This window comes from Plasmodium cynomolgi, chromosome 14, assembly GCF_000321355.1.
Source record: "Plasmodium cynomolgi strain B DNA, chromosome 14, whole genome shotgun sequence".
Classification (NCBI taxonomy): Eukaryota; Apicomplexa; class Aconoidasida; order Haemosporida; family Plasmodiidae; genus Plasmodium; species Plasmodium cynomolgi.
In genome coordinates this window covers 1,141,488-1,155,207 of record NC_020407.1, presented here as the reverse complement: position 1 = coordinate 1,155,207, position 13,720 = coordinate 1,141,488, and the positions used below count along the sequence as shown (strand labels likewise).

The 13,720-nt window shown below is 40.3% G+C and overlaps 3 protein-coding genes across 3 annotated transcripts; 1 reads left to right on the top strand and 2 right to left on the bottom strand.

The window, feature by feature from the left end:
- Nucleotides 1-3,495: 3,495 nt before the first annotated feature.
- Nucleotides 3,496-6,615, bottom strand: PCYB_143570 (RNA binding protein; the record flags this gene model as incomplete). The annotated part of the gene is made up of 1 exon (XM_004224828.1): nt 3,496-6,615. The coding sequence occupies one exon, from the start codon at nt 6,613-6,615 to the stop codon at nt 3,496-3,498; it is 3,120 nt and encodes a 1,039-aa protein (XP_004224876.1).
- Nucleotides 6,616-9,643: 3,028 nt separating this feature from the next.
- Nucleotides 9,644-11,108, bottom strand: PCYB_143560 (ubiquitin-conjugating enzyme E2; the record flags this gene model as incomplete). Its single annotated transcript, XM_004224827.1, has 3 exons — nt 10,838-11,108; nt 10,297-10,611; nt 9,644-9,987 (listed from the first exon to the last, which is right to left on the bottom strand). Exons 2-3 carry the CDS (start codon nt 10,445-10,447, stop codon nt 9,644-9,646), a joined length of 495 nt encoding a protein of 164 aa, XP_004224875.1. The 5' UTR covers nt 10,448-10,611; nt 10,838-11,108.
- Nucleotides 11,109-12,591: 1,483 nt separating this feature from the next.
- On the top strand, nt 12,592-13,344 carry PCYB_143550 (hypothetical protein; the record flags this gene model as incomplete). Its single annotated transcript, XM_004224826.1, has 1 exon — nt 12,592-13,344. A coding segment is annotated over exon 1 (747 nt), but the record flags the coding sequence as incomplete, so codon positions are not given.
- Nucleotides 13,345-13,720: the final 376 nt, after the last annotated feature.

The window sequence follows — 13,720 nt, the reverse complement described above, 5'->3', positions numbered from 1 at the left end:
GAACGTGAGATGTAACGCTGCTCAGTAAAAATCTTCTTCAAGATTGGAAGGGAGCTGCAAAGGGGGTGGTTATGGTTTTATGGTTTGCAAGTTGTCCATTAAGTGTCACATGGGTTGAGGGGCAAGCCTTAAAATTGGTATATACATTCACGCTCAACCATTTGACAATGTGTTACATAAACATGGGCACTGCTGCGTACTGTGTGCATACATATAACACGTACACCCCTGCGTGGTGTAAATAAACTCCGCGGGTGATGAACACTTGGCTGAATGAACAAACAGGTACACATGCACATGTATACACGTCCCCGCAAGTGTTTTACAAATATGTTGGAAGTGTGTTTTTTTCCCTTTGTGAAAACACACAGCACTTCGTGTACACGTGGGGAAAAAAAAAAAAGGGGTGGGGGAAGAGTACGCACCTTGTATACATGCGCCAGTACAAGCATGAGCGCAGCTATGAGTTACACGTGCGCATGCAAGCTTCCTTACTTAATTAATAAAGTGACAAAACCTATTTTTGTTTACAAGAAGTCCCTTACTGAATTTTAAGAAAAATGTGTTTTTTTCTTTAAAACGTAAGAAAGCCTCATCCAAGCGTTTTTTCCCTTCCTGCTACATAGCCACGTGCGTACGTACATGCATACGTATGTACAAGTACCTTCGTATATGTACTCATACGGTACGGATATATTTGTATAAACATGCGAAACGTGAAAAGGAAATGGAAAGAGCTCTTTTAAAAGTTAATATGGTTCATGTCCTCACTTCCTTATTGCTACTGGCCACTGCCATCTCTTTCGCATCACTTTCGCATCGCAATCGCTATCGTTTTGCTTTTTTTTTTAAATGGTGCTTCCCTCATTTGCTTATTTTGACGCAAAAAATTTTCTTCGCACAGATCACATACATGGCCGTATGTGCTACGATTTAAGTGCCCAAACGAAATTTATTTTATGCAAAATTTTATTCCGTTGGGCTTTGCGAGTAGTGCGGAAGGTTCGCCACCCCGCTTCCGCGCAAGGACACCTCGGCCGCGTATGAGTAGTGCATACGTACATAGTTACGTATGCGTATGAATATGGGTATACATACCTACGTGTATACATAACATATACACGTATGATGCGTGCTTATACACCTCCACAGTCCCTTTCAACAATCCTTCATGAGCAGCCATGTTTACATATATGCAATGCATATGTAAAAATGCTCACATATTTACCTTCCCATGTTCATCATATTTTATTTTTATGTCGTTTGGCATTCGCGAGAGGGTTTTGTTTGGTTTTGCGTCACTCCGCGTAACTGCGCGTAACTCTACCATGCCATGCTGTGTTGTACCCGTTTTACTTATTTGGGCCCCCTTCACTTTATGCGGAACAATTAGGTGAACGTAAAGGGTTTTGGAGGGGCGGAGCCGCCATGGAAGAAATGAGGCAACCCCCCATTTGCCAATTGTGCATATAAATCACAATATGTATAGCGAATAAGGGAAAATAATAAATGGGGATTTTTTTTTTTTTTCGAAGGGTGCGATTTACAACAAAGGTTGAAAGGGGAAAGAGTGAACAAGTAGTGTAAGGAGAATATGTCCCAGCCCCTTTTTTTTTTTTTTTTTGCGTTAAAGCTTTGTAGGAACAATATATACACCGTCCATTTAGGGTTTGCCATCCTGGCGATGCCCCACAGGTACATGTGCAAGTGCACAGCATGGATGCAGTGTGCAAGTATGCTTCTATGTGTACATGCCTTTAATATGTTATAAAGGAGATACGTAAAGCAGGAGCAGCTATTACGAATTGAATGAAGGTCGTTTTGTAAAATTGCTTCATCGGTTGGAGGAAAAGGGTTCTACATGTTGCACTTTCGTATCTCCCCCTTTCCCTCAAAAGAGGTTATATGCATAAAACGTGTGATCCGAATTTTTGTGTGCTCACATATGGCCCATTTGCACCGCTACGATGTGTTTTAAAAGAGACTACACATAAGTGTGTTATCGTGCGTGCATGGTTCAACTGCAGGCAAAGGGGCAAGGAAAACAAGCGCATGGAAATGTGTCGGCACTGCACTGTTTTATAAGGTACAGGAGATGGTGATGTAAAGTGTGTGTTGTACATACAAATGGAACACATGAGCAATATGCTCTCCCTTGCATGTCACCCCTCAAGTGTGAGGGTATAACTAGAAAGAGCTTTCCCCAAGGTTAAGAAAAAAACGTTCCCCTGTAAGTAGCTTCAAATTTGCTAATTTTTTTTTTTTTTTCGCATTTACCAATTTATGCATAAGTTTTATCAGCGCACGCCTCTGCGTGAACATACGCTAAACAAAAGAGACATGTTGGGGCGTGCAACGTTGGATGGTGAAGGAGGGCAAAATATATACAAAACGCACTTTTTAAACACATCAAATAAATGAGAAAAGAGTGAAAAAAAAAATGTAATTCAAAGTGGAAGTTTAAGTGTAGTAGCGCGTTGAGTAAGCAAAGCAGTGCGTAAAGGAAGAGAAAGGCGGGGCGCAACGGCGATCCATCTTTTTGCCACCCGTTTGTTCCCCAATTTTGTGCCATTCTTGTGCGTTCTTTGCCTTTTTGTTTCCACACTGGTAAGGAACCCCCCATCGGCTTGATACGAACCTTTTTTTGCGTTATGTCATCCGGTACATTCACCAATGGGAGGCAGGCTCTCTCTGTCCCTGCGGTCAATTCGGAAAAGTTTTACTTCGTCCCCTTCAGCGGTATGGTCATTTAAGAAGGATGCAGATCATTTTGGTACACAGATTTATGTTGGAATCGGGAAAATGGAAAGCAGCCAAAATTTTTTTTAAATATACTTTGGATGCATTTGCCGTTGAGATTGAATCGAGACAAGCGACTAAGTACATTGACTTCGGGGGGGGGAGGGGTTGCATCGCAAAGAGGCTCATAAAAACATATACTTAAATGCGCATGTCTAAATGAGGGTGAGTATACATATATTTTTGCACGCTCATATATATGCTACATGGGGTATATATATACACATATGCGCATTTAAACATATCATGACATGCAGTGTTAATTTACAAAATAGAAAAACATTTCCGTAATGAATAACATCAGATATTTATGAAGCATCATCTCTTGAGCGCTGTGCGTTATTGAGCGTTAAGGACTCGATTTTTTTATTCGTTCTAAATTAATCCTTTACTTTTTAAATTCAGAAATTGTGCGCAGTAAGTGGTGTGTCACATGCCATACGTTGTTACTAAACAAACAGGAGAAGGAGCAAATGGGTATATACATATGTAGGTGCGCGGGGTACGTTAGTGTGCAGGACACACGTGTGTAATATTGGTACACGGACGTACTGGCATGGTTAACAATGACGGCGGTGTGTGGGCCCCTTTAGCAATACCCCCTCCCCCCGTATACCACTCTTTCACAGCAGCGCTCTTTGTCCGGAAAATTAAAGGTAACGTCTGTTTCATATACTTGCACGTGATAACACCTTTTCATGAATAAGCCGAATTAGCAGATTCCGATTTGGCGGCGTAGGAGTTGTTTTTATTGTCCTTCTTGTTTGAATAGGAATTATTTGAGTTGCTAACCGAGTTATTATATTTTTCGTAGTCATCATCGTCATAATTTTTTTTCTTCTTGTCCTTTTTTTTATCCTTTGACGAATATTTTTCCTTCTTTTGCTTTTTGCTTTTGGTCGCATATTTAGCAGAACTGTTATGACTTACGTCGGAGTACGATTTCGATCTTCGCTTTTTGTTGTCCTTATTTTTTTTGTCTCGCTTTGTATTGGGAGAGGTGTTATAATCATCATCTTTTTTTCCGTCCGCATATTTTCCCTTCTTACTTTTGTAGTTGTAACTTTTTTTGTCATTCGCGCGATCTCTGCTATCGTCCCCTTTGTTTTTTCGATCATACGATTTGTCTCGTTTTCCTTTGTCGAGGTCATCATATTTGTAATCATCCTTTTGCCTCGATTTGGTGTCTTTGTAGTAGTTTTTATCATCCCGCCGGTCGTATCGCTTATCGTCCCGCTTATCGTCCCGCTTGTCGTCCCGCTTATCGTACCACTTTTTGTCCTCCTTCTTGCTGGAATATTTGGAGCTCTTCTGCGCATCCTCGTTATCCTCGAAGTCGTACGTTTTATCCTTATACTTACCATAGCTCTTTTCGTCCTTGTAACTGCTTCCATAAGCTTTGTTGTCCTTATTGTACCTCTTACTATCATCCCGCTCGTACGAGTCGTTCTTGCTATACTTTGTCTTGTTATAATAATCCTCGTTTTTGTCGCCATATTTTCTTTTATCTCCCTTGTAATCGTAAGAGGCGCTTCTGTCGTACTTTCGGTACTCATCATTTTTGTACTTACTCGATTTTTTGTCCGCATCGTAGGGCTTCCTGTCCGCATCGTAGGGCTTCCTATCCGCATCGTAATACTTCTTATCCGCATCGTAATACTTCTTATCCTCATCGTAGTACTTCTTATCCTGGTCGTAAAAATCCTTTCGCTCATATTTTGGATAGAAATTTTTGTCATACCTGTCGAAATACTTCGGGTAGACCTTCTTATACCTCTCATCTTCCTCTCCGCCTGGATACCCTTTCAGCCTTTTATTGTAGGAGCCCTTATAGTAGCCATTATTATACGCGTAATCATCGTCCCCTCGTTTTTCGTAATCCCCAGGTGCCCCATTATACTGTCCGTATTTTCGTTTTTTATCATAGTAATAATCATTGTTATATTCATCACGTTTGAAGTACCCCTTGTTTTCTTCCTTATCGTCTGTCCTCACAGAATATGACCGTGATCTGTTTGTTTTTCTCTGCATTTTATAATTATAACTTGAATGTCGTTCATCATCACCAGGTCCCGATGTAGCGGCACCTCTATCTTTCACTTTTTTCCCGCTTCTTAGCAGAGTGTCATCTGCATTGTTATCATTTGAGTATCCTCCTTCCCCATGACCATCTCTTGGGTATTGATACTCACCATGTTCACCTCCTTTGGGAGATTTTTCCATCGATTTACTGCCATATTTTCTATTTTCACTTTTTCTAGAATCTCTCTTATCTAGTCTCTTTTTCTGTGAGTTGTCCGAGGAGTAACTACGTTGTCTTCTGTACCGACTGCTGTAGTCGTCATTTCGATGGCCTGCAGCATCTCTGGGAGAATAATTCCGTTTGTTGAACATGCTGTTTTTTCTTACTCTACCATAGTAGCTATACTTATCATAGTAACTGTTGTTATAATTTTTTCGATAGAAAAAGCCCTTCCCGTAGGGGGCATTGTAACTGTTATTATATCTGTATTTGTACGAATACCTTCTGTAGGGGTACTGATTGGAATAATTATTATAACTGTCTTTGTAGTACTTAGAGGGGATGTACCTTTTTCCGTTACTGTAGTCGTATTTTCCGCTCCCCGCAGCATTGTTGTTCGCGCTGTCGTTGGGGTCATCTTTTTTTTCCTCCTTATTGGAATTAGTTTCATATTCCTTTGTGTTGTTATCACTTTCGTATTTGAAGACCCGAATGCTGTCTTCTTCCTCGTCTTTCGGTTCATCGTTGGCAGTTCCATTGCCCCTCCTCCTCCTTTTGGTGTCCTCCTGGTCCAATTTCCTTTTTTTAATATTTTCCAGGACAGCCTCATTTTCGATTTTCCAGTTTTTTATTTCTCCCTTATATTTCGCTAACGATTGGCAGAAATCCACGTGTATTCTTCTATCGTCAATGATGACATTATCCATTTCGAAGTAGGCATTTAGGCAGTCTTCTTTTTTTTCAAATTCAATAAAGGCATACTGGAGCGAGTTGTTCGTTACCTTATCCTTTACAATGTTACACGATATTATCGGTCCGAATCTCGCGAAAATGGTTTTTAAATCTTCTTCTTCCGTTACGGGATTGAGCTTACAAACGAATAGAACATTTTCTGGGGGCTTTAAATCAGCATCTGGGATATCTCCCAAAATTTCCAGCGTTAGCGCGCTTGCTTTGGCGTCCTTATCCTTTAACTCTTCTTCAACCTTTAATTCCTTCTTCCGTTCCTGGCTTTCCTTCTCCTTGTCCGCTTCGTCGTTCGTCTCGTGCGTTTCATTCGCCTCATTCGCTTCGTTCGCTTCGTTCGCATCGTTCACCTCATTCGCCTCGTCCTTCTTGTCGTTTTCTTCCTTCTCATCTGCGGCCGCCTTTTTGCCCTTTCTGGCGCCTCCCTTTTTACCCTTCGGCTCTTTCTTACCCTTTTTGCCTTTCTTATCTTCCTCTTCTTTTTTTTCGTCCTTCTCTTCCTTCTCTTCTTTTTCTTCCTTCTCTTCCTTCTCTTCCTTTTCTTCCTTCTCTTCCTCCTCTTCTTTCTCTTCCTCCTCTTCTTTCTCTTCCTCCTCTTCCTTCTGCCCCTTCTTTGTTCTCCTAACAGTTTTTCTTGTCCTCTTATTTTTGGCTTTACTATCTACCGGTTTTTCATCATTGTCTGCTTCTTCCTTAGCTTTATCATCGTAGGCGGGTTCCTTGTTGTCATTATTTTCCACTACGGGGCTTTTGTTCTCCTCATCTTGTTTTTCCTCAACGGATTGGTCCTCCTCCTTTTTTTTTTTTATGAGACCGAATGAAAACATATCCGCTCACAGGGAAGTGCTCGTGCGTCCGTTCGCCTCTGCGTTGGTGAGGCGTTTAGTTTTGCGCTTCCGTTAGGGGAGTTTTCCTTTGCAATTAGCAATCTTCCTCCGCCTTAGTCTGCTATTATTTTGAGCCACTTTTTTTATCTATTCTTCTATTGCTTAATGCCCACTTTTCGGTCACACTTCTTTCGCTTACGCCCACTTTTCCCTTTTCCTCTTCCGTTTCCTCTTCCTCTTCCTCTTTTCTTTTCTTCTCTGCAGCCCCCCGTTTCTTCCCTTGAGTTAAATCTCTTCTGTTAAGAATATATTCACACAAAGGCCTATTCTTAAAAATTTACATTAAACATTTTGCTTCTTTAAATTGCAACTACCTAAGATTACGTCAGTATGCTGCCCTTCGAAAAAACGCGAAATGAAACAAAGAAAACTTAAAAATTGTGAAAAAAACTAGTATAGATTTTTTAAAAATGTCGAACAGAAATATAATATATCATCATACGGTACGCATTATTATATGCATGTACGTACATATATACTACATAGATGCTACAAGGGAAGGAGTTAATTTTTTTTTTTTTTTTTCTCTCTTAAATAATACAGCATATATATATAATAAAAAAAAAAAAAAGGGGGGGTAAACAATATATATTGAAATTAGGCTTTGACAAGGTGGGGCGGGTTCTCTTTTTCAATCACTCACAAAAAAATAATATATATTTTTTTTTTTTTTTTTTCTACGCGCTTGCATATAAGGTTATACTTTTTTTCCCATTGGAGGGTGGTACTACGCACCCAGCATACAGTATACTACTACGCTGCCAATTCCGTACATGCATGTTTGAAGCCCCTTTTGCTATTCATTTATGCGTACACGTACGGAGCACATATGGTTATATGATGGAGCGTGTTGAAATGCCCTCATTTTATTCATCGAATCGGATTCCTCCTGCTGCTTCGACCGTGTTCTCCTTTACTATTATATTATTTTCTTTCTTTTTCAATTTGTGCCATTGACACTTTAGCCCGGATCATTTGTGTTTTTCTTTTCTCAAACAAGCTCTTTGTGGCAAGCGGTGCGGTGACACTTTGTTCTTGTAACAAGGGGAGAAGAATTATTTCGTCGAGGCAGCGAAGGTATACATGAGTTACATGCTTGCGTGCCTACATATCTACGCGGAGGTATGTGTAGCACTACTTTACCTTGTGAAAAAAATAAGGATATATTTTTCCCCTTATTCTTCACATTTCGCTTTTTTTTTTTTTCAATCATTTCCCTGGGATATAAACACCATCATGTCCATGTAAGCCAGAATATGGCGAACGGACGCGTAGGTTATTTTTATTGGCGTTGCATTTTGTTTGTGCCCCTTCCAATGGAGGGTTATACATTAAAAGGCTTAAATACTCCTGTATATATACTCATGTAGCATGGCAATTGTATGTGTTGGTAACACCTGCAGAGCGACCGATTTGGGGTGAAAGCTTACGAACAAATGACAAATCTTTATTTTACAAAATTTACTCCTACACATGCCGTATTTCAAAAAGGCATATTTTATGACGTGTAAAAGATAATTTTTTTTGATATTATTTTCCCATTTTGAAGGGCATGCAAAAGCACTGCATGTTGAGGGGGGGAGTGGGCTTTTCCCAATTGGTCTGTTTGCGTATACAGCATTGTATATACGCACATGCCTGCCATTTTCCCGACTGCACAAATTGGCCTACGTTGCATAACTGAAGAGGGGAAGCACATAAATATAAAATACTCACGTATAAATATGTATACATTACGTATATGTGCACACCTGAGAACTTTACCTTAAGCCTTCTCCCCGAGGTGTACGCAAAGTAAAGCATAAACTCACCTCCTACAGTCGTCCGCTCAGCATTTCCACGACAATATTTGTGCCTGTCTGTTTACGTAAAAACGCGAAGGCGCACTTTCCAGAAAATGTGGCCCAAATGACAGTGCCATACGGCGCACATATAAGTACAGTCCTTCTTTAATAATTCATGTGCAAATTTTGGAGGGCTAAATTCATAGTGACAAATAGGAATTTTTTTCACGAATTGTGTGCAGGTAAATATACGTCTATGCATGTACATATATAACACGTATTATATCATATACGTTTTTATCCAAAAGCTTGGAGCATTTTTTCCACCTTTGACAGTTTTAACAGGGACAAAAAAATGGCAAAGCATACGTGCGGCGTATACCTCTCTATGCACAAATTGGTGGACGTACATGTAGGTGTACAACACACATGCAATAAAGGCATCACAATTTAAAATAAAAAAAAAAAAAAAAAAAAAACACATTTTCCTCATATTCGTGTGGGTTATAAAATGCAAAACACACTAAAGGGGGGGAAAATAAATGACAAAGTAGGCATTTCATAACACTTTAGAAATTTTTATAAAACAATTACAAAAATTTGCATAAAGAACTGAAAAAAAATACTGAGTTAATTATGAGGGAACAAAAAAAAGAAAAAGAGGGGAAGGGAAAATAAACTGGGGTTGCGTGGTGATGCCATTTTGCCTTTAACAGTGAAGTTTCTGTTACGTCTCCATTCCTTTTTGTTACGTCTTTATCACTTTCTCGACACCTCTGCATCTCATCCTCTTCACTTTCCTAAGGAGGCGCCAAATGTACCCACAGACGGATTCGCCAAAATACCCCCACCTCTCGCACAGCCCACACTTCTAAGCAACACACGATTTTTCCAAAAAAAAAACATACTCTTCTAATTATGTACGCATAAAAAAAAAAATGCGGTTCAGCAGGAGAATGCCGAATGCACGATGCGATCCGCAATGCGCAACCTGAAGTATGCAATGTCGAATCTGCGAAGTGCAAGGAAGACGCCACTAAGTCGGGTCTGCATCAAATGGGAAACAAACATGCGGCGTGCGAACGGGGCGGTGCCCATATGTGTACATAAATATATATATATATATATATATGTGCGTGCAAATGCACCTTCTTGTGTGTACGTGCCGAATGGACGCCCCCCTTTTAAGCCTTGCCGTCCTCCTCTTCCTGCACCTTGTGATCGATAAAACTGATGGAATCCTTGACACAGTTCTTAATTCTTCGGTTATATTCAATTCTGTTCTCCACAAAGAGGAGGGCAGCTTCCTGATTGGCTGGGCTGTTCGGGTTCGGGTCACTCAGTAAGGACTGAATGGAGGTCAGTATTGCAGAAATGTCGTAAATAGGACTCCACTGCTTTTGGAGAATGTCAATACATATGTTTCCGTCCATATATATATTGGGGTGAAACATTTTGGTCAAAAATTTGACTTTGGGAGGTTTGTTTGGGTATTCATTTCCAAATAAAAGTTCCAGCTGAAAGGTGCCTACAGGAAGGGGATGAGCAGAAGGAGGATGTTTACAATATCACGCTGTAAAGAACGTCTTTTTTGAGGCCATCCATGGGAGCGGCCTATCGATGGCACTCTTAACACTGGCGTTATTTCCCTTTTGGGTAATTAACACATGGTTTGGGGGAGCACCCCCTTTTTAGTGTTCCCCTGTGCATGCTGCCAAAATTAGCACATAACAAATTAGTGCAGTTTTCGCTTCTCTACAAGGGGTTATTCCTTCCACTTGTTTTGCATAATCCCTGAGGGGAAGGATACACACTCTTCCCCCTTAGCCTTTATTACCTCCCTCCCAAGGGGTGTCTGCTGGCCCGAAAATAACCGCCCTCCATTTCATAATGTCATTCCCTATTGGGGAGCCGCTAACTCCGTAAGGTGAATCAGCTTGCAATTTTCTAAAGTCCCGAATTAATCTCTTTTTCGCCAAATTAGACATCTTCCTATAGGTATGCAAATGAAGCTAAACCTAAATGGGTAATATTAGGTGTGCATATATTTTGTGCAAGCCACCTAGGACATATGTCTGCGTACACATGGGTTGTTTTCGAGTTGCTGCGGGTGGCTTCTCTTTCGGGACAAACAAGTCTGTAAGGGTCTCTGCTGCTGGGGCGCACGGAAGTTAAAGGGAGGGGAAAATACACACATGGGTATATATATGTATGTGTATATATGTGCATTTGTTTTCATTTCATCGCTCTGGCAAAAACTGGACGCACTTCCTCACAACTGCGCAGTTGAGAGTCATGCCGATATCTCTATACGATACTGCTGTTAAGCGATTTTTTAACCGGCACAGTTGGGCTTTCCTCATATGGGCAAGCATTACCTGAACACGCAGATGCCCTATGTGTGTGTGTGTGTGAGTGTGCGATGGTAGGACGTTTCGAAACAGGCGCACATAGGCTATCCACTGATTATGAACAAACGTGCGGGGTTAAATGAGATATGCCCTATATGTGTCAATTTCTTGATAAAATGGGAGGATTTCTCTTTATACGTATGGAAAATTGGAAGGGGACGTAACGTAAAAATCGGCTTCTTCACTTGTACATGCTTATAACTTTCTATAAACATTATTTGCTGTTTTTTTTCCCTTTGTGTGAATATCGTAAAAATGCTAAATATTTATGTGCATAGTTGTTATCCCGAAATGTCAATGCGAGTAAAGGCAATTTTGACATTTCGTTCAACTAGTGGAGATACTAACAAAAAAAAAAAAAAAAAAAGAGGTAAATTTTTTGCAGCTTTGCTAACTTCATAAAAAAGGAAAAATGCGCGTTTAACCCGCCTGCTTCCGAGCTGTATATAAATCGTTATTAAAAATTTACACGAGCGTTTTCACCCGTTTGGCATGTTCACGTATGCATAAAGTTCATGTTATGAAAATATATTATGTATATTTGGGAGGATACGATACATTTATCTTCACCGTTTTTAATGCCTATCTTTTTATCAGGAAGTGAAACGTATGTAGGTATTTTACTTACATACGATTGTTCGTTTTTGCTAATTTTTTTGACTTTTCGTAATTTCTGAACTTTGTGCTGCTGCCCTACCGCGCGTTTACAGTTTTTGCGCGCAGCAATGGTGTTGGTATAATATACTTCTTCTATCGCGCTTTATTTTTCCAGTTTGCCTTTTTGCACGGCGCGGAGCACGTCGCTTCAGTTGGGCCATCAACTCGTCGCTTTTTCCAGCTTTCTCTTTTAACTTTTCTTTTGGCTCCTGTTTGCTCCCTTTTGACATTTTTTTGGAATTTTTTTGACATTCATTTGAAACTTTTTTGACATTTTTAACGCTTTAAATATACCCCTTTTAATTGCCGCTAAAAACGTGAAGCGAAAAAAAAAACGTTTACGTAATCATGAGTAAGAGCTTCATATGATGAATACATTTTTCCATTCATAAAGCGTAGATGAGTATGAACAGCTCTAGAAAATATAAAAGTATGAACGTGATATAGGTGAAGAAAAAAGGCAGAGGTCACCTTCTCGCCGTGCTCACGTAGCATGAACAGTCAGCGTATTACGCACGTAAGGACTAACTTTTTTTTTTCGATTCGTACTCCCACGCAAGTGATGCCTAATTTGTGCTCACATTAGGTGGTTATTCGTCCCATAAATAATTATATTCGCATATTTGTACATGGCACTAACTCTGTATGAACAGAATTGACACGAGAAGCAGCACCAGGAGGTTCTTCCCCCCCCATCAGAGAGCAAATCTTTATCAAGCCCAATTGAACTGTATAGCAGACTAAGAAAAAAAGAATCACTTGTGAGGTTTTTAGATAAGAAACACCAAAAAGGACAAAACATAAGTCGCCACAAACATTAATGACACATATGACAGGCTGTAAAAAAAAACAAAAAACGCATGTGAGCACTTTATTTTTGGAAAAAGCGAACCAGTTGGCTGTCCAACAAAGAGAGGGATAGAATTACTGACCTGTAAAAATACCTGCGGAAGGAAGTACATACGTGTGGTGTAGAATTGCCCCTCCGTTTTGAGGAGCATACCGATAGAAAACTACACTTTGAAAGTGACTTAATTTGTCTTTCCTTCTTCCACCCTGCTGAGAAACCATGCCAAAGTACTACTGTGAATATTGCGACATCTACCTAACGCACAGCTCCCCAGTGGGGCGCAGACAGCACATTCAAGGGAGAAAACACATAAGTGCAAAAATTGAGTATTTCCAAAATTTGCTAAGGGAAGAAGGCATAACCCCACAGAACTTTTTAGGGTTTCTAGGAAACGACGCGTTCAATAATGTACTAGGAAACCCAATGATGAATAATATGATGCCAGGAAATTTCCCCATGCGTATGAAATGTAACAATATGAAGCACCACTCACATCATTCGCGTCATTCACATCGCCATCATATGTCCCATGGTAGGTACTCCAGGGAAAGGCACGGGCATCATAGTTACTCTAGTAAATATCACTCGCACCCTATGCACATGAATAGCAATAGCATCGGTAGCATGTCAGGGTTTCAAAACAATAAATATTCTGGTAGTTTTTTCCCCCCACCAAATTCTATGCATGGTAATGGGAAGATGTTTAATAATGTCATTCGAGACTTGGTAAGTAATGTAAATATTGAGAATGACCCAAGTAAGGACAGTCAGAATGAGGGACGAATTGGAGCTAATGCGATTGACAACTCAAGTAGCAGCATACACGATAAGGGAGATCAAGGCGATCAGCGGGATCATGCCAATCACGCCGATCGGGCCGACCAGACCGATCAGGGAGATAATACCGATCCGGTCAATGCCGATGATGGAACTGTGAATAAGAATGATGAGGTGAGTGTGGATGCCTAGACGACGGGATCATTTGCATGATGAGGGAAATGCTGGCCAAATGCCGAAGGTACATACAGCGTTAAGCCCAAACTTTAATGGGTCAGCCGCATTGAGTTTCCCATTTTGAGGGTGCACCTAATTGGTCACTAGCGCACATTTGTGACATAAAGAGGCATGTACAAGAATATTAAGAAAGATCTTTCCACTTCTGTTCATTTCGTAAACTGAAAGGAATTCAAGAGTGACGGATGAAGTTCACTAACCGTTGCGAGTTCGCATTTTTGTAATTTCGCATAAGGTTAATTCATCGATCATTCAGCATCTCAGTACGTACCTCTTTACTTTTTTTTTTTTTTTTTACCTTCATCGTTATGTGTCATTTTCTGATATTT